General features: G+C 43.0%; 1 protein-coding gene across 1 annotated transcript in view; it reads left to right on the top strand.

Moving 5' to 3' along the window:
* Positions 1 to 238: 238 nt before the first annotated feature.
* Positions 239 to 24,608, top strand: part of LOC115411489 (activin receptor type-2B-like) — a 51,022-nt gene continuing 26,652 nt past the window's right edge. The window contains exon 1 of the mRNA XM_030123655.1: positions 239 to 784. Within this exon, the coding sequence (XP_029979515.1) occupies positions 733 to 784 (52 nt within the window). The 5' untranslated portion in view covers positions 239 to 732. The remainder of the gene's footprint in view (positions 785 to 24,608) is intronic.

Below are 24,608 nucleotides of genomic sequence, written 5' to 3'. Positions count from 1 at the left end.
CACCGAGTTTGTAGAGTTATACTTTTACGATCATCTGAAGACACTGGATGAAAGACACAGAAGTGTTGTATTCAGGATCTTTATTGTGCATCATGCAGCTGAACCATCTGAACCAATGAGGTCCAGTTCTGTAGACCTGGTCCTGGACCTGGTCTTCAGACCCGGACTGGGCTTTTACTGTGAAACCGGAAGCGGTGGGTGTTGCGTGTGACTTGACTCCGGTCTCCGGTGAGTCTGTCCCCGGCAGCCCCGACCGGAGAGGAGAGGAGGACAAGACGGAGGAGAGAGCAGCAGAGAAAGGACGCGGAGGGAGGAGAACCGGGACCGGAGCGGGCCGTCCGACTGCTGCAGCCGCATCTGGGCCTCTGATTCCGGCTGCGCTGGGACCGAGCACCGGGGTGGGACTGCGGAGACCCCCGAACCGAGCCGAGCCGAGCCGAGCCGCCTGTGTCCGCCCCGCATGGCTCCGGATCCGCTGCAAACTTGTCCGTAGAGCCGTGCGGTGTGGTGCGTTCAGGAGCAGGAGGAAGGAGCAGGAGGCTGGAGTATTCCGCACACACACGGACACTTAAACGCAGCACAGAGGGCACAAAGCCCCCGGACTAGACCCCGTCCCGGAGCCGGATCCGGACCGGGCCAGGCTGCGGGTGGTCGCCGTGGTGGGAGCGGTGCGTTAGATGCTGGAGGACCCGGGGCCCGGCCGGACCCCCCCCGCCTCCGACCCGCGGGAACATGCGGCTCTCCGGGGTCATTTACGCACTGATACTGGGAACTGTGTGTGCAGGTAAGAGGACCGGCACGGCACGGCACGGGTTGGCACCGGGGTGGGTTTGAGGACCGGGTTCAGGTTCGGGCTGTGACGCGCGGGGCCGGTGCGCGGCTCCGGTTCTAGGGGTGATCTGAGGACCCGTCGCTGTCCTCATTTCGCTCCTAAACCGGATGCGGGTCTCCGGTACCGGGGGGGGCGCACGCGCGCACGTCCGCGGCCCCGGCGGTCGGTGCACCGGAACACGCCTCGGTGCGGCTGTTTTTGCAGCGGTGCGTTCGCGTTCGGTCCGTTTGTCGTTCGGATGCGTTCTGGGGGCTTGGCTGCAGCCGCGGGTGCGCGTGCGCGTGTCTGCGGCTGCCTCCATTGTCTGCTCCGGCACGCGCCGGACCGGGGATCGATCACGGCTCCGCGGATCAAACCCGGTGCGTTTTCAGCTTTTTGTCTTGATGTGTGTGTGTGTGTGTGTGTGTGTGTGTGTGTGTGTGTGTGTGTCGCCGTGTGCGCGCATCTGCACCCCGGCCGCGCGCTTTTTACTACGACCCACGGCGGGTGGATGAATGAGAGGCTCAGTCATGTGGTAGAGTAGTGGAGAGGAGGCGCGTGCGTGTGCAAACCGGAAAAATACTACAGACATGAAGTGAAGGCAACACACAGACCTGGACTGACACACACGTACACACATACACACACACACATACACACGTACACACACACACATACACACGTACACACACACACATACACACGTACACATACACACGTACACACATACACACACACACATACACACGTACACACATACACACATACACACGTACACACATACACACACATACACACATGAACACACACACACACATACACACATGAACACACACATACACACACACACACATACACACACACACACATACACACATGAACACACACATACACACATGGACACACATACACACATGAACACACACATACACACATGGAGGTCCACATGTGTGTGGTCCAAACATGTGGTCTTGGATCTTCATGTGTGTTCAGTGTTGAAGCTCAGAGCTGGTCCTGGTTCAGGTTTGATCCGGTTCATGATGTAAAAACATGTCTTAGTTGTTTTGGTGGATTCAGTGTTTATATGATGGAACTAAAACCGGTCACTTCCTGGACGGTTCGTCTGTGATGTGGATGTCATCAGATGAATGACCTCAGGTTTATTTGTGTTTGTCAGACCTTCTGTTTGGAGGAAAACACCGGCTTTAATCACAGTAAACACACACACACACACACACAACAGACTCCAGATGTTTGACACTCAGCTGTTTCCTGTTGTGGATGCAGGTTGGTCTCCATGGAAACACCTCTGACTGTTGTCATGGTGATGTGAGGTTGTGTCTCAGACTCGTCTCCGCGGTAACCAGAGCTGGTCTTCACCTGTGCAGAAGTGTGTGTGTGTGTGTGTGTGTGTGTGTGTAGCTTAGGTCCATATGATGGGATCAGTCCAGATCAGGGGTGTCCAACATACAGCCCGTGGGTCCAAACCAGACCACCACAGGGTCTGATCCGGCCCACAGGATGGATCTGCAAAACTGATACTGAAGATATTCACCATCAAAGGTGTCCAACTCCTTTCAGTTCAGGTTCCACACACAGACCAGTGGGATCTGGAGAGAAATAATAACCTGTAGATAATGACAACTCCAAATTTTCTTCTGGGTTTAACCCTTAAACACCCAAACGTCCACCTTTAACCCTTAAACACCCAAACGTCCTCCTTTAACCCTTAAACACCCAAACGTCCTCCTTTAACCCTTAAACACCCAAACGTCCTCCTTTAACCCTTAAACACCCAAACGTCCACCTTTAACCCTTAAACACCCAAACGTCCTCCTTTAACCCTTAAACACCCAAACGTCCACCTTTAACCCTTAAACACCCAAACGTCCACCTTTAACCCTTAAACACCCAAACGTCCTCCTTTAACCCTTAAACACCCAAACGTCCACCTTTAACCCTTAAACACCCAAACGTCCTCCTTTAACCCTTAAACACCCAAATGTCCTCCTTTAACCCTTAAACACCCAAACGTCCTCCTTTAACCCTTAAACACCCAAACGTCCTCCTTTAACCCTTAAACACCCAAACGTCCTCCTTTAACCCTTAAACACCCAAACGTCCTCCTTTAACCCTTAAACACCCAAACGTCCTCCTTTAACCCTTAAACACCCAAACGTCCACCTTTAACCCTTAAACACCCAAACGTCCACCTTTAACCCTTAAACACCCAAACGTCCTCCTTTAACCCTTAAACACCCAAACGTCCACCTTTAACCCTTAAACACCCAAACGTCCTCCTTTAACCCTTAAACACCCAAACGTCCTCCTTTAACCCTTAAACACCCAAACGTCCTCCTTTAACCCTTAAACACCCAAACGTCCTCCTTTAACCCTTAAACACCCAAACGTCCACCTTTAACCCTTAAACACCCAAACGTCCTCCTTTAACCCTTAAACACCCAAATGTCCTCCTTTAACCCTTAAACACCCAAACGTCCTCCTTTAACCCTTAAACACCCAAACGTCCTCCTTTAACCCTTAAACACCCAAACGTCCTCCTTTAACCCTTAAACACCCAAACGTCCTCCTTTAACCCTTAAACACCCAAACGTCCTCCTTTAACCCTTAAACACCCAAACGTCCACCTTTAACCCTTAAACACCCAAACGTCCACCTTTAACCCTTAAACACCCAAACGTCCTCCTTTAACCCTTAAACACCCAAACGTCCACCTTTAACCCTTAAACACCCAAACGTCCTCCTTTAACCCTTAAACACCCAAACGTCCTCCTTTAACCCTTAAACACCCAAACGTCCTCCTTTAACCCTTAAACACCCAAACGTCCACCTTTAACCCTTAAACACCCAAACGTCCTCCTTTAACCCTTAAACACCCAAACGTCCTCCTTTAACCCTTAAACACCCAAACGTCCTCCTTTAACCCTTAAACACCCAAACGTCCACCAGCTTTTTATTATGGCCGATTATTATGGCCAGTAGCTTACAGCTGACAGGCCGTAAGCTACTGTCGTCATGCGGCGTCCATCGGCATTGTCTGTCACAAAAATTTCAATCGTCTTCTTCTCCCAAACTCCAGTTCTGATTGACTTCAAACTTGGTCTACAACTTCTGTATGATGATGGCAACACAAGGGACTGAAATTATTTGGATCTGGATCTGATTCTGGATTTGGTGCCACTTTGACAAATTTTCCCATTATAAGAGATAGGAAGTGGATTGATCCAATAAATCAGTATCAATGATATCAAGTTGGAATTGGAATTTTGTACAGATCTGATTGAATATGAGCAAAACATGGACTATTTCTGTAATAGAATAAATACACAGAACTGGGGGAGAATAAATGGATCTGGATACATTTCCCAAAGCTTTTCATTTGGCTGCTAAGATACAGGGCCATTGGTCCGATTTTTAATATTTAAAATCATTTGATATCATCATTTTAGCCGGATCAGGGATCTGTAAAAGCAACCACTTCATAAGCCCGACACAGACTCTGTCATACGTGTGGAACGAAGGAAAGGAACGGAACACAACTGTGTGTGGAGGACGTGGTGGGTTCTAGCTCTGTACATAAATCTGAGTGAAAATGAAAGTGAAAGTGAGCTCTCCTCACCTTATCATTAACTACCTGCTGCCCCCGAAAACAAATTTGCGATGGGGGGGTGGGGTGGGGGGTCGGATGATAATACCCCGCTCACAAACCTCGATACTGTTTCCCCAACACTCCGCTGCCGTCCTGCTTGTTCACGGTTTGTTCTTAAATACACCGCTAGGTGCTACTTGGACACATCATCGGTGATGAACCCGAGGTCATAGGGTGTTTCGGGTCTTTGATCATCAAACACCCTCGCTCGGGCGACCCAGCCGGGGGTGATCAGCCCCCGGCTTGTGTCCAAGTGGCCCACTAGTCCACGGATCTCCCCTCCGGATCCATAGCCACCTTGAGGCTTTTTCCGCAGCCTCTATGATGCTCTTGATGGCTCTTCTGCACAGCTGACCTGACCCAGTTTAATCTGATTTATTTAGTTCTTTTACATTTGCGCATGTGTACGCATAATTAAAATACTAGAAAACAGAGGTTACATAGTCAAAGGTAAGCGGACGATAACAGGAAGTTTGATTCTACCATCACTACGTACATACGAACTCCCAAATTAATCCGATAATGGACTGAAGCGTCTAAACCAGGCTGTACGATTATCATATGTAAAGAAATTAGATCTGATTCTTCTAATTCCTCCCAGTAATCAGAGTTTTATGGTTATGTAAACAGGCTCAGTGGGGTCAAAACACTAGGTCTGAAATGATTCAGTACAAGGTTTTTAAATTTATTTCATATTTCCATCATCTATTTTATATTTGTGAAAGAAATCTGTCACTATGTGTAAATCTAGTCTTTATTCATATCAACATTTCTTTAACAGTCACATCATTTAGACTATTATTATTATTATTATTATTACTATTATAAATTTAGTAGGGGTGTTAGAAAATATTGGTTCTGCAGTATATTGTGATATTTCATTTCTTGATACTGTATCAATATTAAAAAGTACTGTATCAGTAGTTTTAGGTATTTATTCAAATGCAGGTATAGCAGAGGTTCACTTTTGTTTTGTGGTTTCCTTTATTGTTTATATTTTATTTATTATTATTTAACACGGGCGACACGGTGGTGCAGTGGTTAGCACTGGTGCCTCACAGACAGAAGGTCCTGGGTTCGATTCCAACACCAGTTGACGGGGAGTTTGCATGTTCTCCCCGTGTCTGCGTGGGTTCTCTCTGGTACTCTGGCTCCTCCCACCATCCAAACACATGCACTGATAGGTTAATTGGTTAATCTAAATCGTCCATAGGTGTGAATGTGACAGTGATTGTTTGTCTCTGTATGTTCAGCCCTGATATGAACTGGAGACTCGTCCAGGGTGAACCCCGCCTTCGCCCCTATGTAGCTGGGATAGGCTCCAAGAGACCCCCGTGACCCTGGAGAGGATGAAGCGGGTTCAGAAAATGAATGAATATTATTTAACACTGTTTTATTAAATAATGGTTATTTGAATCATCCTAAAAGCACTTTTTACTGTCTGAGGCAGATGCTCGTTCCTTTGCAGAATTAGAAACATTTTGTGATATAACATTAGATCCTGTTGTGATCAAATAAAAATATGTTTAGTATTTGTGCAGATATCTGGTGTAATTCCATTCTTCCAGGAAATAATCTTTAAAAAAAAAAAAAAAAATCGCATTTTTAACAGTTGCATGATATATTGTGGTATATCGTATTGTGACCCTAGTATTGTGATTTGTATTGTCAGTACACCCCTAAAATTTAGCATAAAAGTTTCATCATATCTGATGACAGCCATCATTTACCATCAAACATTTCTATCATTAATTCATTCAACCCTGCTTTCTTTGCTCGTCGTCATCACTTCGAGGTTGTTTTTTTGTTTGTTTTCGTGTTTCCTTTGAGATGAAACTCGGTGAACGTACGTCCTCTAAACCCACCGTCGACCGTTGATCATGACAGACTGTTTCATTTCAGTCTATCAATACGTATTGATCAGTGTTAATCATCTCAGACTGTGTCTGTGGGGAAGGGGGCGGGGCTTATTTATGTGTTTACAGTCGTACGTTAAGCAGCTGTTTTTTTTTTTTGTTTTGTTTTTTTCATGAAGACGGAAATAACAGGAACAGAGATGGGTTGGATCTGTTAGTTTTGGGTTTAGATCAGGGCATCAATTACATTTTTGAGTTCCACATTCAGACCAATATGATCTCAAATGGAACCAGTAAAAAAAAAAAAAAAAAAAAAAAGAATGGATTGGATTTATGTAGCGGTTTTCAAGGCACTCAGATATAATGACGACTCCAAATTTATTTCTTGTACTGTAAAAAAAAAAAAAGTAAAATTACAAAATGTGAAAATGTGAGTAATATGAAGAACCTGAATTTTCTTTAGAAAAATGAGTGCAAATTTTATCATTGTTCAGCTTCAGTTTATCACTTATACATGTTCATTCTAACATACAGATCACAGTGGATCTACACATACACAAAACATTTAATAACAGACTGAATATTGGTCCAATTACACTGATTTATATGAAGACATTTAGATATTGTTCATATTTGTTCAGGTTATTCACATTTTGTATGAAAAAATATTTTGAAAATGTACAAATTTTCATGTAATTTGACATTTTTTACACTAAAATAATGTGGAAAATGTGTCTTTGTCATTATTTATGGTTTTGTCATTAGTTCTGTTGTTATGGTAGTATGTGACTGGTTCTGCTCCACCGTAGATCATATTGGTCTGAATGTGGAACCTGAACTAAAAGAATTGTTAATGTTTCCAGTGTCATTTTTTTGGACCCTTTGGCGTCCTGGTTTTGGCCCATGGGCGTATGTTTAAACAGTTTGGTCGTCTTCCTCTGAGGAGGCGGAGTCAGGCCTTACCTGAACCTGTTGAAGGCGTTAAACTGTGATTTCATGAAGGAGCTGGAGTCGTAACGGCGGTGGGTGTGGTTTAGGGTCTTGGTCCTGAAAGCTGATTGGTTGCAGATTAGACCTGTAGGTTCGATGTTATGGACGAATGGAGGTGAAACATGATGGAAGACGCTTTGTGTTTGAAGGTCAAACTGACCGGAGGTCAGTTCTAAATAACAGACCAGGTGAGTTCAGAACCTGAGTCCTGGACCAGGTGGACTCGGTGACGGATCAGGTCTGAGGAACATCTGGAGAATGTTCTGGATCTGCTGTATGTCAGTGGACCTGATACTGAACTACTGAACCCAGGTCCACCAGGATCCCAGACCTCAGAACCTCAGATCCAGATCAGACTCTACTGTCTGTGAATGAGGAGGATCCGGGGTCTGTGGTCCAGGTTCACTTTAGGAAACACAAACTGGAAAAGGAAATGTGAATGAGATCAACACAAAGAACTGTCCCTTTTTATTCAGGGGAAGAATTCGTTTCCAAAAGAACCAAGAAAATGTGTCACAGTTAATTCTGCAAAAAATAAAAACAGAAAAAAAGAACAATCCAATCATGAGTGAGTGATGACAACAGATAGAACATGCAGTGATGCGTTCAGGTCCGGTCGTATCATCAGTGTTTTCCCTCAGGAGGAGTTTTAATATCAGGACAGTTGTCCAAATTCCCAGCACACCTGAACGCAGCAGGTTTCACTGTTGAACTGAGACGTGGTTTCATTATTTTATACATGAAGGTATAAAGGAAACTTCATCCAGATAAATATATACAATTGCTTCTTCTTTTCTTCTACTTCATCATGTTCTTCTTCTTCTATTTCTTCATCATCTTCTTCTTCTTTTATCTCAGTTTATCTTCACCATGATCTGATGTGATGAACCCGGGTCGTGGTCTTGGTTCTGGATGTTCTGGACCTCTGGTGTCTGTGGTCGTGGAACCCACCGGGTCTGACCCTGCAGAGGGGTGCATGATGGGGAATGTGTTACCATGGCGACAGGCATGACTTAAAGGGCCGGGGCCTGTTTTTGTTGTCGGGCTCCGTAAGATTGATGATGAGGGGTCGAGAGGGGAGGGGGTGGGGGAGGGGAGGGGAGGGGGAGGGGCCGGTGGCTGAAACCAAATCAACAAAAGCCTCGGGTTCATGGAGGTCTGTCTCCATCTGGACAAACTCGAAACAAACGCATCATCAGTGAAGCACGAGGTCAGAACGATGGCGACAAAAACTCAACGACAGAGTCAAAGTTACGGACGATGAATCTGTATCCGACGCCAGAACCCGGTTCTACTGATACCGACCCGATGTAAATGTAAGACCGCAGTAACCAGCGCCGACTAGTGGATCAGAACGGCTACAAGAGCGGATGGATGAAATTAACAGAAAATACTTTAGATTTAGAGGAAAAGTAAGTGAAGATAACCTCAGTTTTTGACAGTTTTATATTCAGGAGTTAATTTATGCATTAAACATTCAATATAAACGTTAATCATTTTCTAATGAAGTGCGACATCGCAGAAAAACTGTATCGGTCGCGTCATTCTTTGACCCTCAGGTTCTTTATAAGGAAATATAATAAACAACTAGTCAATATCAGAAGAATATTTAATGTATCTGCTGCACATTTAAGTCTGAGAATGTCTGTTACTACAGTTAAACACAGACCGATCCAGACATTTGTACTGTTACTATGGCGATTCCCACCCTTTGGTCATTGGATCACAGACCCAGATTTTCGATAAATACTGGGTAAATATGGAGAAACGGATGGAAACGGAGTCAGAGGAACAGCAGGTTGAACATCAGCCAGTTCACAACCATCCTCCAATCAGAGACAGACGCAGAAAAGCATCTGAGTTAAAGCCTGAGTGGACAAACACTGGACGAGAACCACCACAACAAGGTCTGGAGTCTGGACCAGGGTCAAGTCTGGACCAGGTTTAGACGTTAATGTATGATGGAGTAAAGGGGTCTGAAATGGACCAGATACTGAAGGGTCACCGTGTAAGACTTAAAGTCCAAAAAGACTGAATAAAAATATCACATAATATTCAAAGCCTACAGAGATTAAATATTAAATATACAAAAACTACCAATTATTACTAAAATATACAGAAAGCTAACTATACTACAGATAAGAAATACGTACGACATACGAGGATATATACAGGCAATATAGTATAGTGTGTGTATGTGTGTGTATATATATATATATATATATATATATATATATATATACACACACATATATATATATATATATATATATATATATATATATATATATATATATATATATATATATATATACTGGCACGACTATACAAGGTGAAAATAGAAAATAAGGTGCATGGGTCTGATTATTGCACTGAGGTAGGGTGATGGTATTTATCAGACTGGACCTGATGGATCTGCATCTGATCCCCAGACCAGGTCCTCAGACCTCACAGCAGGTGAACAGGAATAGTTGTGTAAAGGGGTTGAAGCGTCCAATCAGAGCAGAGCTTTGTCCGGCGCTGTAAAGGATCGTCATGTGACAGATGTGAGGAGCAGACCTCACCCCCCCTCCCCCTCCCCCTCCTGGTTGTCAGGAGGGGGAGGAGCTGGGGGAGGTTCCAGTCTGACCAGGCAGATGTTGTCTGGACGTCTCAGACCTGCAGCTGGGACTCTGGATCCATGTGGTTTTGGTGTTTGGAGACGTGAACACAATGGAGTCACATGACCAACACGTCCTCGCTCTGAAATGAAGGAATATTCACACAGTTTAAATCCTGTGAAGGTCAGCTCAGTAGAAGCAGGTCGACTGAGAAACACCAAAAACCAAGACCCAACACAAACAGGGTTAAACCTGGGCCACTTCCATCAGGTCTGACCCAGTTCTGTCCAGACTGGGTCCAGCATCCTTGTACTGCCCTGTGGTTTGTGTGTGTTTAGTGTGTGTTTAGTGTGTGGTTTGTGTGTGTTTAGTGTGTGGTTTGTGTGTGTTTAGTGTGTGTTTAGTGTGTGTTTAGTGTGTGGTTTGTGTGTGTTTAGTGTGTGGTTTGTGTGTGTTTAGTGTGTGTGTTTAGTGTGTGTTTAGTGTGTGTTTAGTGTGTGTTTAGTGTGTGGTTTGTGTGTGTTTAGTGTGTGTTTAGTGTGTGTTTAGTGTGTGGTTTGTGTGTGTTTAGTGTGTGTTTAGTGTGTGGTTTGTGTGTGTTTAGTGTGTGTTTAGTGTGTGGTTTGTGTGTGTTTAGTGTGTGGTTTGTGTGTGTTTAGTGTGTGTTTAGTGTGTGTTTAGTGTGTGGTTTGTGTGTGTTTAGTGTGTGTTTAGTGTGTGTTTAGTGTGTGTGTTTAGTGTGTGGTTTGTGTGTGTTTAGTGTGTGGTTTGTGTGTGGTTTGTGTGTGGTTTGTGTGTGGTTTGTGTGTGTTTAGTGTGTGGTTTGTGTGTGTTTAGTGTGTGTTTAGTGTGTGGTTTGTGTGTGTTTAGTGTGTGGTTTGTGTGTGTTTAGTGTGTGTTTAGTGTGTGGTTTGTGTGTGTTTAGTGTGTGGTTTGTGTGTGTTTAGGGTGTGGTTTGTGTGTGTTTAGTGTGTGTTTAGTGTGTGTTTAGTGTGTGGTTTGTGTGTGTTTAGTGTGTGTTTAGTGTGTGGTTTGTGTGTGTTTAGTGTGTGTGTTTAGTGTGTGGTTTGTGTGTGTTTAGTGTGTGGTTTGTGTGTGGTTTGTGTGTGGTTTGTGTGTGGTTAGTGTGTGTTTAGTGTGTGGTTAGTGTGTGTTTAGTGTGTGGTTTGTGTGTGGTTTGTGTGTGTTTAGTGTGTGTTTAGTGTGTGTTTAGTGTGTGGTTTGTGTGTGTTTAGTTTGTGGTTTGTGTGTGTTTAGTGTGTGTTTAGTGTGTGGTTTGTGTGTGTTTAGTGTGTGTGTTTAGTGTGTGGTTTGTGTGTGTTTAGTGTGTGGTTTGTGTGTGGTTTGTGTGTGGTTTGTGTGTGTTTAGTGTGTGTTTAGTGTGTGGTTAGTGTGTGTTTAGTGTGTGTTTAGTGTGTGGTTTGTGTGTGTTTAGTGTGTGTTTAGTGTGTGGTTTGTGTGTGTTTAGTGTGTGGTTTGTGTGTGTTTAGTGTGTGTTTAGTGTGTGGTTTGTGTGTGTTTAGTGTGTGGTTTGTGTGTGTTTAGTGTGTGTTTAGTGTGTGTGTTTAGTGTGTGTTTAGTGTGTGGTTTGTGTGTGTTTAGTGTGTGGTTTGTGTGTGTTTTGTGTGTGGTTTGTGTGTGTTTAGTGTGTGGTTTGTGTGTGTTTAGTGTGTGGTTTGTGTGTGTTTAGTGTGTGTTTAGTGTGTGGTTTGTGTGTGTTTAGTGTGTGTTTAGTGTGTGGTTTGTGTGTGTTTAGTGTGTGTGTTTAGGGTGTGGTTTGTGTGTGTTTAGTGTGTGTTTAGTGTGTGTTTAGTGTGTGGTTTGTGTGTGGTTTGTGTGTGTTTAGTGTGTGTGTTTAGTGTGTGTTTAGTGTGTGGTTTGTGTGTGGTTTGTGTGTGGTTTGTGTGTGGTTAGTGTGTGTTTAGTGTGTGTTTAGTGTGTGGTTAGTGTGTGTTTAGTGTGTGGTTTGTGTGTGTTTAGTGTGTGTTTAGTGTGTGTTTAGTGTGTGGTTTGTGTGTGTTTAGTTTGTGGTTTGTGTGTGTTTAGTGTGTGTTTAGTGTGTGGTTTGTGTGTGTTTAGTGTGTGTGTTTAGTGTGTGGTTTGTGTGTGTTTAGTGTGTGGTTTGTGTGTGGTTTGTGTGTGGTTTGTGTGTGGTTTGTGTGTGTTTAGTGTGTGTTTAGTGTGTGTTTAGTGTGTGTTTAGTGTGTGGTTTGTGTGTGTTTAGTGTGTGTTTAGTGTGTGGTTTGTGTGTGGTTTGTGTGTGTTTAGTGTGTGGTTTGTGTGTGTTTAGTGTGTGTTTAGTGTGTGGTTTGTGTGTGTTTTGTGTGTGGTTTGTGTGTGTTTAGTGTGTGTTTAGTGTGTGTGTTTAGTGTGTGTTTAGTGTGTGGTTTGTGTGTGTTTAGTGTGTGGTTTGTGTGTGTTTTGTGTGTGGTTTGTGTGTGTTTAGTGTGTGGTTTGTGTGTGGTTTGTGTGTGTTTAGTGTGTGGTTTGTGTGTGTTTAGTGTGTGTTTAGTGTGTGGTTTGTGTGTGTTTAGTGTGTGTTTAGTGTGTGGTTTGTGTGTGTTTAGTGTGTGTGTTTAGTGTGTGGTTTGTGTGTGTTTAGTGTGTGGTTTGTGTGTGGTTTGTGTGTGGTTTGTGTGTGTTTAGTGTGTGTTTAGTGTGTGGTTTGTGTGTGGTTTGTGTGTGTTTAGTGTGTGTTTAGTGTGTGGTTTGTGTGTGGTTTGTGTGTGTTTAGTGTGTGGTTTGTGTGTGTTTAGTGTGTGTTTAGTGTGTGTTTAGTGTGTGGTTTGTGTGTGTTTAGTGTGTGGTTTGTGTGTGTTTAGTGTGTGGTTTGTGTGTGTGGTTTGTGTGTGTTTAGTGTGTGGTTTGTGTGTGTTTAGTGTGTGGTTTGTGTGTGTGGTTTGTGTGTGTTTAGTGTGTGGTTTGTGTGTGTTTAGTGTGTGTTTAGTGTGTGGTTTGTGTGTGTTTAGTGTGTGGTTTGTGTGTGTTTAGTGTGTGTTTTGTGTGTGTTTAGTGTGTGTTTAGTGTGTGGTTGTGTGTGGTTTGTGTGTGTTTAGTGTGTGGTTTGTGTGTGTTTAGTGTGTGTTTAGTGTGTGGTTTGTGTGTGTTTAGTGTGTGGTTTGTGTGTGTTTAGTGTGTGTTTAGTGTGTGTGTTTAGTGTGTGGTTTGTGTGTGTTTAGTGTGTGGTTTGTGTGTGTTTAGTGTGTGGTTTGTGTGTGGTTTGTGTGTGTTTAGTGTGTATGTTTAGTGTGTGGTTTGTGTGTGTTTAGTGTGTGGTTTGTGTGTGTTTAGTTTGTGGTTTGTGTGTGTTTAGTGTGTGGTTTGTGTGTGTTTAGTGTGTGTTTTAGTGTGTTTAGTGTGTGGTTTGTGTGTGTTTAGTGTGTGGTTTGTGTGTGTTTAGGGTGTGGTTTGTGTGTGTTTTGTGTGTGGTTTGTGTGTGTTTAGTGTGTGGTTTGTGTGTGTTTAGTGTGTGTGTTTAGTGTGTGTGTTTAGTGTGTTTAGTGTGTGTGGTTTGTGTGTGTTTAGTGTGTGGTTTGTGTGTGTTTAGTGTGTGGTTTGTGTGTGTTTAGTTTGTGGTTTGTGTGTGTTTTGTGTGTGTTTAGTGTGTGTTTAGGGTGTGGTTTGTGTGTGTTTAGGGTGTGGTTTGTGTGTGTTTAGGGTGTGGTTTGTGTGTGTTTAGGGTGTGGTTTGTGTGTGTTTAGTGTGTGTTTAGGGTGTGTGTTTAGGGTGTGGTTTGTGTGTGTTTAGGGTGTGGTTTGTGTGTGTTTAGTTTGTGGTTTGTGTGTGTTTTGTGTGTGGTTTGTGTGTGTTTAGTTTGTGGTTTGTGTGTGTTTAGTGTGTGTGTTTAGTGTGTGTGTTTAGTGTGTTTAGTGTGTGGTTTGTGTGTGTTTAGTTTGTGGTTTGTGTGTGTTTTGTGTGTGTTTAGGGTGTGGTTTGTGTGTGTTTAGGGTGTGGTTTGTGTGTGTTTAGGGTGTGGTTTGTGTGTGTTTAGGGTGTGGTTTGTGTGTGTTTAGTGTGTGTTTAGGGTGTGGTTTGTGTGTGTTTAGGGTGTGTTTAGGGTGTGGTTTGTGTGTGTTTAGGGTGTGGTTTGTGTGTGTTTAGGGTGTGTTTAGGGTGTGGTTTGTGTGTGTTTAGGGTGTGGTTTGTGTGTGTTTAGGGTGTGGTTTGTGTGTGTTTAGGGTGTGGTTTGTGTGTGTTTAGGGTGTGGTTTGTGTGTGTTTAGTTTGTGGTTTGTGTGTGTTTTGTGTGTGGTTGTGTGTGTTTAGTTTGTGGTTTGTGTGTGTTTAGTGTGTGTGTTTAGTGTGTGTGTTTAGTGTGTTTAGTGTGTGGTTTGTGTGTGTTTAGTTTGTGGTTTGTGTGTGTTTTGTGTGTGTTTAGTGTGTGTTTAGGGTGTGGTTTGTGTGTGTTTAGGGTGTGGTTTGTGTGTGTTTAGGGTGTGGTTTGTGTGTGTTTAGGGTGTGGTTAGGGTGTGGTTTGTGTGTGTTTAGGGTGTGGTTTGTGTGTGTTTAGGGTGTGGTTTGTGTGTGTTTAGGGTGTGTCTAGGGTGTGGTTTGTGTGTGTTTAGGGTGTGGTTTGTGTGTGTTTAGTGTGTGTTTAGGGTGTGGTTTGTGTGTGTTTAGGGTGTGGTTTGTGTGTGTTTAGGGTGTGTTTAGGGTGTGGTTTGTGTGTGTTTAGGGTGTGGTTTGTGTGTGTTTAGGGTGTGGTTTGTGTGTGTTTAGGGTGTGGTTTGTGTGTGTTTAGGGTGTGGTTTGTGTGTGTTTAGGGTGTGGTTTGTGTGTGTTTAGTTTGTGGTTTGTGTGTGTTTTGTGTGTGGTTTGTGTGTGTTTAGTTTGTGGTTTGTGTGTGTTTAGTGTGTGTGTTTAGTGTGTGTGTTTAGTGTGTTTAGTGTGTGGTTTGTGTGTGTTTAGTTTGTGGTTTGTGTGTGTTTTGTGTGTGTTTAGTGTGTGTTTAGGGTGTGGTTTGTGTGTGTTTAGGGTGTGGTTTGTGTGTGTTTAGGGTGTGGTTTGTGTGTGTTTAGGGTGTGGTTAGGGTGTGGTTTGTGTGTGTTTAGGGTGTGGTTTGTGTGTGTTTAGGGTGTGGTTTGTGTGTGTTTAGGGTGTGTCTAGGGTGTGGTTTGTGTGTGTTTAGGGTGTGGTTTGTGTGTGTTTAGTGTGTGTTTAGGGTGTGGTTTGTGTGTGTTTAGGGTGTGGTTTGTGTGTGTTTAGGGTGTGTTTAGGGTGTGGTTTGTGTGTGTTTAGGGTGTGGTTTGTGTGTGTTTAGGGTGTGGTTTGTGTGTGTTTAGGGTGTGGTTTGTGTGTGTTTAGGGTGTGGTTTGTGTGAAGTAAACACTGGTCTACGTGGTCTAACTGCATCCTTCTGTGACGCTGCAGTGGTTGGTTGGTTGGGTCATTCATTCATTCATTTGTTCATTCGTTTGTTTGTTTGTTTGTTTGTTTATTCCATGGACTTTGGCCTCATTTGTCCACCAGTCTCTGGAGGACCTGGGGCCTGTTTCACCAAACTAGGATAAGGGATTAAGCCGGGATATGTTGTCTATCCTGGCTCAACTTATCCATGATCCGGTTTCACAAAAGCAGGATAGGGGAAAGCAGGATATGTTTGATATCAGTTACCATGGAGATTTATTCTGTGGAGCTAGCCTGGTCCAGACCAGGCTAAGTTCAGGTTTATTTAATCTCATCCCTCATCTCAGTAACAGTCTCCACAAATGGAAACCAACAGTTCTTCCACTGCCCATGAAACAATGGAATCACAGTAACTAGACCCACTGTCAGTATAGAAACATTTGTGATTATTAATTTCAATAATTTTACATAAATGATTTTAGATGATTTTGCAGTCATTAGATCAGTTCAGTTTAATTGTGTTTATTCAGACATTTCAAACATTGGACATTTCTGCAGATCCAATGTTTAAAAACTCCAGAGTCTGTAAAGGAATAGGCTGAAGCCTAAGATCATTCTGCTGACCCCCCCCCCCGTTCATATCACCAAACAAATGAAATAAAATAGATCCCAATGCCTTTAGCTTAGAAACAATAGAAACAACAAAAAACTAAACAATTCAATAGTTTGAGTGGAAAAATGAACATTCACATTCTTCATATATTTTCATGACATTTAAACCTAGTTTTAAACATAAATAGTGTTGGACAGTCTGTGAACTCAGGACTGAACTGGTTCCAAACATTTCCTCCAACACACAGACTAAATGTGATCATATTTGTTCTGACAGAAGGTTTATTGAACACATGACTTCCTCTGAAATTAGAAATAATTTCCCATATTTTAATCAAGCTCTGAATATGAACAGGCAACTGATTTTTAAAATTTTCAACATGAATTGTTTTGTTTTAAAGTGGACAAAGTGACAGAACTTTAAAACTTTTAATTTGATCCTAAACTGCTGTGTGTGTTCCTATAGGACACTGTATTGATCAGTGGTATTGGCCTTTTCTGAATAATGCTGATTGGATTTGTATTAGTTCTGTCAGTATTCCCCCACACCTCCATGAACTACAACATACAACAACTTCACTTCTTTTGTATAGTTATTCCAAGGAATCTGATTACATTGACCCTTTCAGTCTGTGTATTATTTATACTCAGATAACTGACAGTTTCCCACAGATTATATATGTCATATAAATATAAATACACAGAGTAACATGATGTTCCTTTATTGAATAAGGATCAATCAAAGCGATTAAACCATCAGCTCCTTTAAAACTGAAGTCACACAGAGACTATACAAGAGAGAAAGAACAGAACCAAAGCATGTGAGAGAACAGAAGAAGAAATACACATTCAAAGGTAGAATACAGCCCACATGTCTGCACACTGAAAGAAATACATATGTCTGTACACTGAAAGAAATATACATGTCTGCACACTGAAAGAAATACAGGTCTGCACACTGAAAAAAATACATGTCTGTACACTGAAAGAAATACACGTCTGTACACTGAAAGAAATACACGTCTGTACACTGAAAGAAATGCAAGGCAAATCCATGCGTAACAAATGAAACAAAACAAACGAATGGGTGCAGTATCCTCCCTGCAACACAGTACACACAGTAAACACAGTACAGTGTACATACAGTATACACACAGTATAAATACAGTATACACACAGTATAAATACAGTATACACACAGTATAAATACAGTATACACACAGTATAAATACAGTATACACACAGTATAAATACAGTATACACACAGTATGTAACACAAACATCAAAACAGACCAAATCAATTTAAATTGAATAACAAAAAAAAAAAAAAACAGACATTCCTCTGCCCCTGCAGGACACATTTACCTTAAATCATGCATGTGAACTAAAATAATTGAACACATATTGGTCCCTGACCAGCTGACCAGCTGACCACTGTGGTCATCAGGGAAGATGGCAGGTTTGTCCCAGTCTGTGTGATGCACTTTTTTGAGGGGGGGCTCCCTCCCTCCCTCTCCTTCCTCAGGCCACATTGTGGAGGACAGTCCAGGCCACAGTGATGTCACATGACCTCAAAGGGCTGACCCTTAGGTGGTGAAGACAGTGAGAGCGTTCCTTCAGGAGGTCAAAGGTCATTTGGATCCTGGTCCTTGTCCTGGTCTGGACATGACTGTAGGCCTGCTGTGGTTCCTGGGAGTCTGTGTATGGGGTCAGGAGAAAAGGATGGTAGGTAGACCCCCTGTCCCCGAGGCAGACCCCCTGTCCCCGAGGCAGACCCCCTGTCCCCAGGCAGACCCCCTGTCCCCGAGGCAGACCCCCTGTCCCCAGGTAGACCCCCTGTCCCCAGGTAGACCCCCTGTCCTCAGGTAGACCCCCTGTCCCCAGGTAGACCCCCTGTCCTCAGGTAGACCCCCTGTCCCCAGGTAGACCCCCTGTCCCCAGGTAGACCCCCTGTCCCCCAGGTAGACCCCCTGTCCCCAGGTAGATCCCCTGTCCTCAGGTAGACCCCCTGTCCCCAGGCAGACCCCCTGTTCCCCAGGTAGACCCCCTGTCCCCCAGGTAGACCCCCTGTCCCCCAGGTAGACCCCCTGTCCCAGACACACACCAGACAATTCTCCTGTCAACACAAAACCCCAGCATCACACCCTCATAACTCCAGTTCCATCCTGGACACAGATCTGATGTACACAGCGGTTCTGAACAGAGGCTGTGTGGTTCACCTTGTGATCGGCGCTGACAGATTCCAGAGGTCCGATAGACTCAGGAGTCATGGACCGAACCAGAACCAGAACCAGACCAGTGAGACACAACACTGATGAGACAGTCAGCATGGACCATCTGAAATGATCAGATGAAGAATATGAAACCAAACAATGAACAGTGTTCATGAACCCATAAAGGTCCAGCACTACTTTAGTGTCAGCTCACTAATGAATGTTCTCTATATCTAACCCACCTGAAGTGATTTATCTCCATTTGTTATAATATTATCTTCTGTACTTTGTATTTTATCGCTATAAACCAGATAGTTTCCTATATTGAATTGACTGATCATGCAGATGTTCATTAAAGCTCAGATTACAGTTGATGGTTCTTCTGTCAGAAACAGATCAAACTGAATAAACAGTGTCTTTTTCAGTCCAATCTGTCATTAACTGAACATAAACCCAGTGTGTCCATCCACTGGCACTGATCCAACTCCATGGGTTTGACTGGAAAATCAATGTTGTAGAAGATGACGGTGTTTCCACGTTCACTACGGAGCGTCTGAACGTCCAAATGGGTCATATCTGATGACCATGAGAAGATGAAGAACTACATTTTACACCAATTATTGACATGTATTAATAGGATTAGTGGATCAACAGGAATTAAACAGTTTAGATCAGTACATGGTTTTGGTTGGTGATGGATGTTTGGGTCTTTATGGGTTAATTAACAATATCAAAGTCATGAATCATGATCAGATAAAACATGATAAGATAAGATAAGTTTATTTATCCCAAAGGTAAATTCACTGAAGTCAGTGAGTTCATCTATTTCTCAGTTCTTCAGTCTGATGCAGTTACATTTACACAGTTTCACTCACATCTACAGTCAGTTTAACTTACAATTTCACAACTCTGTTTTCACAGATGTTCATTAACTCTGTGGTTGTAGTTGTGATGGTTTCAGTGGAACAGTCAGTGTGTGTTTGTGCTCTACTTCCTCATTCAGGTGCTCTGCAGTCCTTTACTTCTGTCTCTGGTTGTTTTTGTCACTGTGCTGCTGTTGTCTTTCTTTTTCATTCACTCCTTTACTTCCTCGTTAGCCAAAATGAGGAGTTTTGCGTCCGACGTGGTAAAGTCCGCTGCTCTAGTTGCCATGGTGAATCGGTGAATCTGTGATCGATGTCGGGGTCTATTGAAGAAGCCGGGTGCACGCACTTATCCAGGATGAGTTCCACCTGCTGATGAACCTGGGTCCGTTCATCCTGGCTTGGTGTTTGTGAAACCGATTAAGCCTGAACTCCCATGTTTTGGATTCGTTGAGCGCGGCTTAGTCAGTCATCCTGGATGACGGAATCCTAGTTTCGTGAAACAGGCCTCTGGACATCATACACTCACAACAAACAAACAAATATCACTGTATGTAGACGATATTCTTCTCTATTTTACCAAAACACATCTGCGTATATGCAGCTGAAGGCGTCGGTTCATGTCATTATTTCGACTAAAACAACATATTTCACTGGAATAAACGGGTTAATGAGAACAGATAATGAAGTCCAACACTAGAATGCACTGACAAACGGAACATTTACAAAGAACCCACACTGAGAAGAAACATTATTATGGGATGACCCTAGACCTCCTCAGACCTGGTTCTGATCTGCTTAAAATGATTAAGGAGGCAAGATCCAGCTACTTCCACAAACAAGAAAAACCCCAAAGTAATCTTTGACACAGTCCAGTCCATTGTGTCCCCTGCTGTCCCTGCTGCCCCTGTGCTCTGTAAAGCTGACAGCAGTGACTTCCTAAACTTCTTCACAGACAAGATCAGGGATATTAAACACAATATCCCACCACCCTCTGGCCGTCTGACCCTATCTGATCCCCCTCTGCAAACCTGGTCCTCTTTCGACCCTGTGACACTGGAGGACATCTCAGCACTTTTATCCAAAACGAAACCCTCCTCCAACTCTGCAGACCTCCTCCCCCATAAGCTCCTTGTCGGTGTCTTTGACACTATTGGACCATGGGTCACAAAGTTTTTTAACCTGTCGCTCTCAACTGGTTTGTTTCCCAGCTCCTTCAAACAGGCCATCATAGAACCTAAACTAAAGAAAACCACACTGGACCCCACAGACTTCAAAAGCTCCAGGCCCATTTCAAAGCTCCCCCTATTGGCCAAAATCCTTGAGAAGGCAGTGTCTAAACAACTGACAGCTTTTCTGGAGACACACCAGATCTATGACACTTTTCAGTCTGGGTTTAGACAACGCCACTCAACACAAACCGCACTATTAAAAGTGTCTAGTGACATCCTGATGGAGGCTGACTCCGGGAAATCCACGGTCTTGGTCCTGCTAGATCTGTCCTCGGCCTTTGACACAGTGGACCATACCATAATGATTGAGAGACTGAGGGACCTGGTAGGGATGTCAGGTCCTGTGCTAGACTGGTTCTCCTCTTACCTGACTGGCAGAAGCTTCACTGTGTCAATAAACAACTTCCAATCTGACTCAGCGGATCTACTGTGTGGTGTGCCCCAAGGCTCTGTCCTGGGACCAGTCCTATTCTTACTCTATGTCCTCCCACTTGGCCACATTATCCAACAGTATAGTGATGTCTCCTATCATCTATTCACAGATGACATCCAGATATACTGCTCCTTTAACTCCTCTGAGCCCCACAAACTGAGTTCCTTAATCATCTGCTTGTCAGAGCTGAAGCAGTGGCAAAATGAGAACAGCCTCCAGCTGAACTCCAGCAAAACTGAGACCCTCATCATTGCCCCGGATAGTGCAATCCCAGGGATCAAACATCACCTTGGAGACCTGAGTTCCTCGGTAAAGACAAAACTGAGGAATCTGGGTGTCATCTTTGACCAGGACATGTCTTTAGAATTCTACTCCAAACACCTAGTCAAAAACTGTTTCTTCCACCTACGCAACATCTCCAAACTCAGATCTATGGTGTCCACAAATGAGCTCGAGATGATCGTTCACGCTTTCATATCTTCTCGCTTAGACTACTGCAACAGCCTGTTTACATGCTTAAACAAGAAGGAGCTGGCCCGTCTACAGTTTGTCCAGAACTCTGCTGCCAGGCTCCTGACCCGCACAAACAGGAGAACCCACATCACTCCCATCCTTAAATCTCTCCACTGGCTCCTGTTCTATATCGTCTTCATTTCAAAATTCTTGTGCTAACTTTCCGGGCCCTACATGGCCAGGCCCCTGCATACATTGCTTCCCTGATCCAGCCCTACAGCTCGACTCGTAGCTTGAGGTCTTCAGGACAGCACCTGCTGATGGTTCCACACACCTGTTTTAGCACACGCGGTGACAGGTCTTTTAAAGCTGTGGACCACGTCTATGGAATGACCTGCCTCTACACCTACGGTCCATGGACTCTGTAGAGAGCTTTAAGAAACACCTCCAAACCCTCCTGTTCAAAAAGGCTTTTTAGTCTCCCACCTGACCCAGGACCACCACAGACTGATTACACTCCATGTATTCATCATAACGTACTCCATGTGTCATCCCCCCCCCCAGTCTCTCTATATCTCTATCGCTCTCTCTTTTCTCCTCCTTTACTCTCTCTCTCTCTCTTTAACCCAACTGGTCAAGGCAGACGTCCATCCTTCAGGAGTCTGGGTCTGCTCCAGGTTTCTGCTGTTAAAGGGAAGTTTTTCCTTCCACTGTCACCAATCACAAGTGTTTGCTCCTGAAGGATTCTGTTGGGTCTGTAAACTTAATTTGATTCTGATTTGAATTGATAAAGCACTTTGTGACTCTGTCTGTGAAAAGTGCTCTATAAATAAAATTTACTTTACTTACTTTAAAGTCGGACTGGTTTCGTCTCCAATGGTCCGGTGGCATCGGGTCTATAAATAGACGGCGTACTGGGCAGCGGTCTGTTGTGGATCCAGCTGGACTCGGTCCAGGACTGGACTCAGATGAATGAACACGGAGGAGTTGAAGTAAACCTGGACCGGCTTTTATTTTGGTTCCAGATCTTGGTCCATGCAGTTCAGGGTTAACTCTAGTTTCCTGTTGGCCTTTAACCCCATGTGTGGCCTCTGCTCTGACTGTACATTAAAGCACCTGAACGCACCACCAGGATCAAGGAGACCAAACATTAACACAGAGGTTTATTTAGATTTTAATGTTTTTTAGTTTAAAGACTTGAAAACAGAAGATTAAAGTGTGGTATCCCACTGGAGAAACATTCACATTAACGATTTTAAAAGAAGAAAAGCATTTACACATTTTTCTGAAGCAGGAAAAGTCTCTATGTTCTGGATTTGGTGATTCAGGCTTTTTCACAACTTTGACAAAACTGATATAGAGTTAATGTCATACACTGTCCGGCTGCATCCGTTTGTCATTATTTTACTTCTCATGATGTTTTTGTCTTTTCTGTTTTTTCCGTTTTTCATCCTTTTGGGTCATTTAAGTCTTTTACAGTTTTCAAAATATTGCTTCTCTTTTACATCTGGCATCTTTTTCATCTTTTACGTTAAATCAGGTCATGAACTTGTCAATACTGAACTGAATCAAACTGTAAATTAAATAAAATATAAATTAAATGTGATTTGGATGAAATGATGAAAACCACAGAGATGAAAAAGTATGAAAGTGATGCAGAGTTGGAAACAACAGATTTTTTTGGGATGAAAAATGGCAAAAAAAAAAAAAAAATCAGAAACATGAATTAATATTGAAGTGAAGATGCAGGACAGGTTTTAATTGTGAAAGTATCTGAGTTGCCACGGCGATGTGTCCTATTTATAAATAATGTAAAAGTATGAAAGTGATTTGAAGAGTTGGAAACAGATTTTTTTTGGATGAAAAATGGCAACAACCAAAAAAATCAGAAATTTGTAAACAGGTGAAGTGAAGATGCAGGATGGGTTTTTATTGTGAAAGTATGGCTGTGAGTTGCTATGGTGATGTGTCTCGTATGCAAATGATGTAAAGAGTTGTAAATAATGTAAAGAGTAGGGATGCACCAATACCGATATGAGTATCGGCATCGGCTCCGATACTCAGTGTGTGTACTCGTACTCGTAAAAGACATCCGATACAAATGCACCGATCCCACTTGTGTCCGTGTGCCATTCCCAGTTCAGTGCAGCAGGTACGAGGAGGAGGAAGAATGTGTGTGAGTGTGAAGAGTGTGGAGATTTTTCAAAATAAATGACGGTGATAAAAGTAGCGCTGACTGCAAGTAAAAACCAAACTTGTCTCATTTGTCTTTTCTCTTCCTGCTGAAGCTAAACTTTTAAACCTTACCAGAGAAAACGCTGCAACATTAGTATCACAGTAGTGTTCCCTCTGTCGTCTACAGGTTTGTGATTACTGACTTTCTTCTTCTTTTTCTCATTAAACTTTCCTCTTCTTCGTGGTATTTGTCCAGTATGGTTAATTCAGAGCGGCGCCCCCTGGTGGATTAACTGACAAACGCTCATTCCAACACATTAAATGTCAGTAGCAGCACTTTGTTCCAGTCAGACTAATGACAACGACAATAAAGCACATTTACAAAAGGAACGAACAACTGGAATGGGATTATTAAGGACTCGTATCGGTACTCAGTATCAGCAAGTACTCAAATGTAAGTACTCGTACTCGGTCTGGAAAAAAGTGGTATCGATGCATCCTTAGTAAAGAGTTTTCTGATTTAAAGAAATGGCAAAAATAAATGAGAAAAATTAAAACAGTGAATAAAGTGAAGATGGAGGACAAGTTTTTATTATGAAAGTATCTGTTGCCACGGTGATGTGCCTTGTTTGCAAATGATGTAAAAGTACGAAAGTGATTTGAAGAGTTGGAAATACCAGATTTTTTTCTGATTAAAAAAAAAATGGAAAAAATAAATCTGACAAAAGGAAAACGGTTGCTAAAGTGAAGATGCAGGAGGGGTTTTTATTGTGAAAGTGTCTGAGTTGCCATGGCAATGTGTCTTATATGCAAATGATGTAAAATTATCAAAGTGATGTAGAGAGTTGGAAACAGCAAATTTTTTTGTGATTAAAAATGGCAAAAAAAACCACCAAACATTAAAGCGGTCGATAAAGTGAAGATGCAGGGCGGGTTTTTATTATGAAAGTATCTGTGAGTTGCCATGGCGATGTGTCTCATATGCAAATGATATAAAAGGATGAAAGTGATGTAGAGAGTTGGAAACAGCAGATTTTTTTGTGATTAAAAATGGCAAAAAAAAAATCAGAAACATGAAAACAGTTGATGAAGTGAAGATGCAGGATGGGTTTTTTTTGTGAAAGTATGGGAGTGTGTTGCCATGGCGATGTGTCTCATATGCAAATGATGTAAAGAGTTGGAAACGACAGATTTTCTATGACTTAAAAAATGGCAAAAATAAATCAGAAACATGAAAACGGTCCATAAAGTGAAGATGCAGGACGGGGTTTTATTGTGAAAGTGTCTGTGAGTTGCCTCGGCGATGCGTCTCGTATGCTGTCGTATGATCTCGGTAACGTATGCGCACACGCCAC

Source organism: Sphaeramia orbicularis, chromosome 20 (assembly GCF_902148855.1).
Source record: "Sphaeramia orbicularis chromosome 20, fSphaOr1.1, whole genome shotgun sequence".
Classification (NCBI taxonomy): Eukaryota; Metazoa; Chordata; class Actinopteri; order Kurtiformes; family Apogonidae; genus Sphaeramia; species Sphaeramia orbicularis.
The sequence above is the reverse complement of the archived record's forward strand: the minus strand, read 5'-3'. Positions and strand labels throughout refer to the sequence as shown.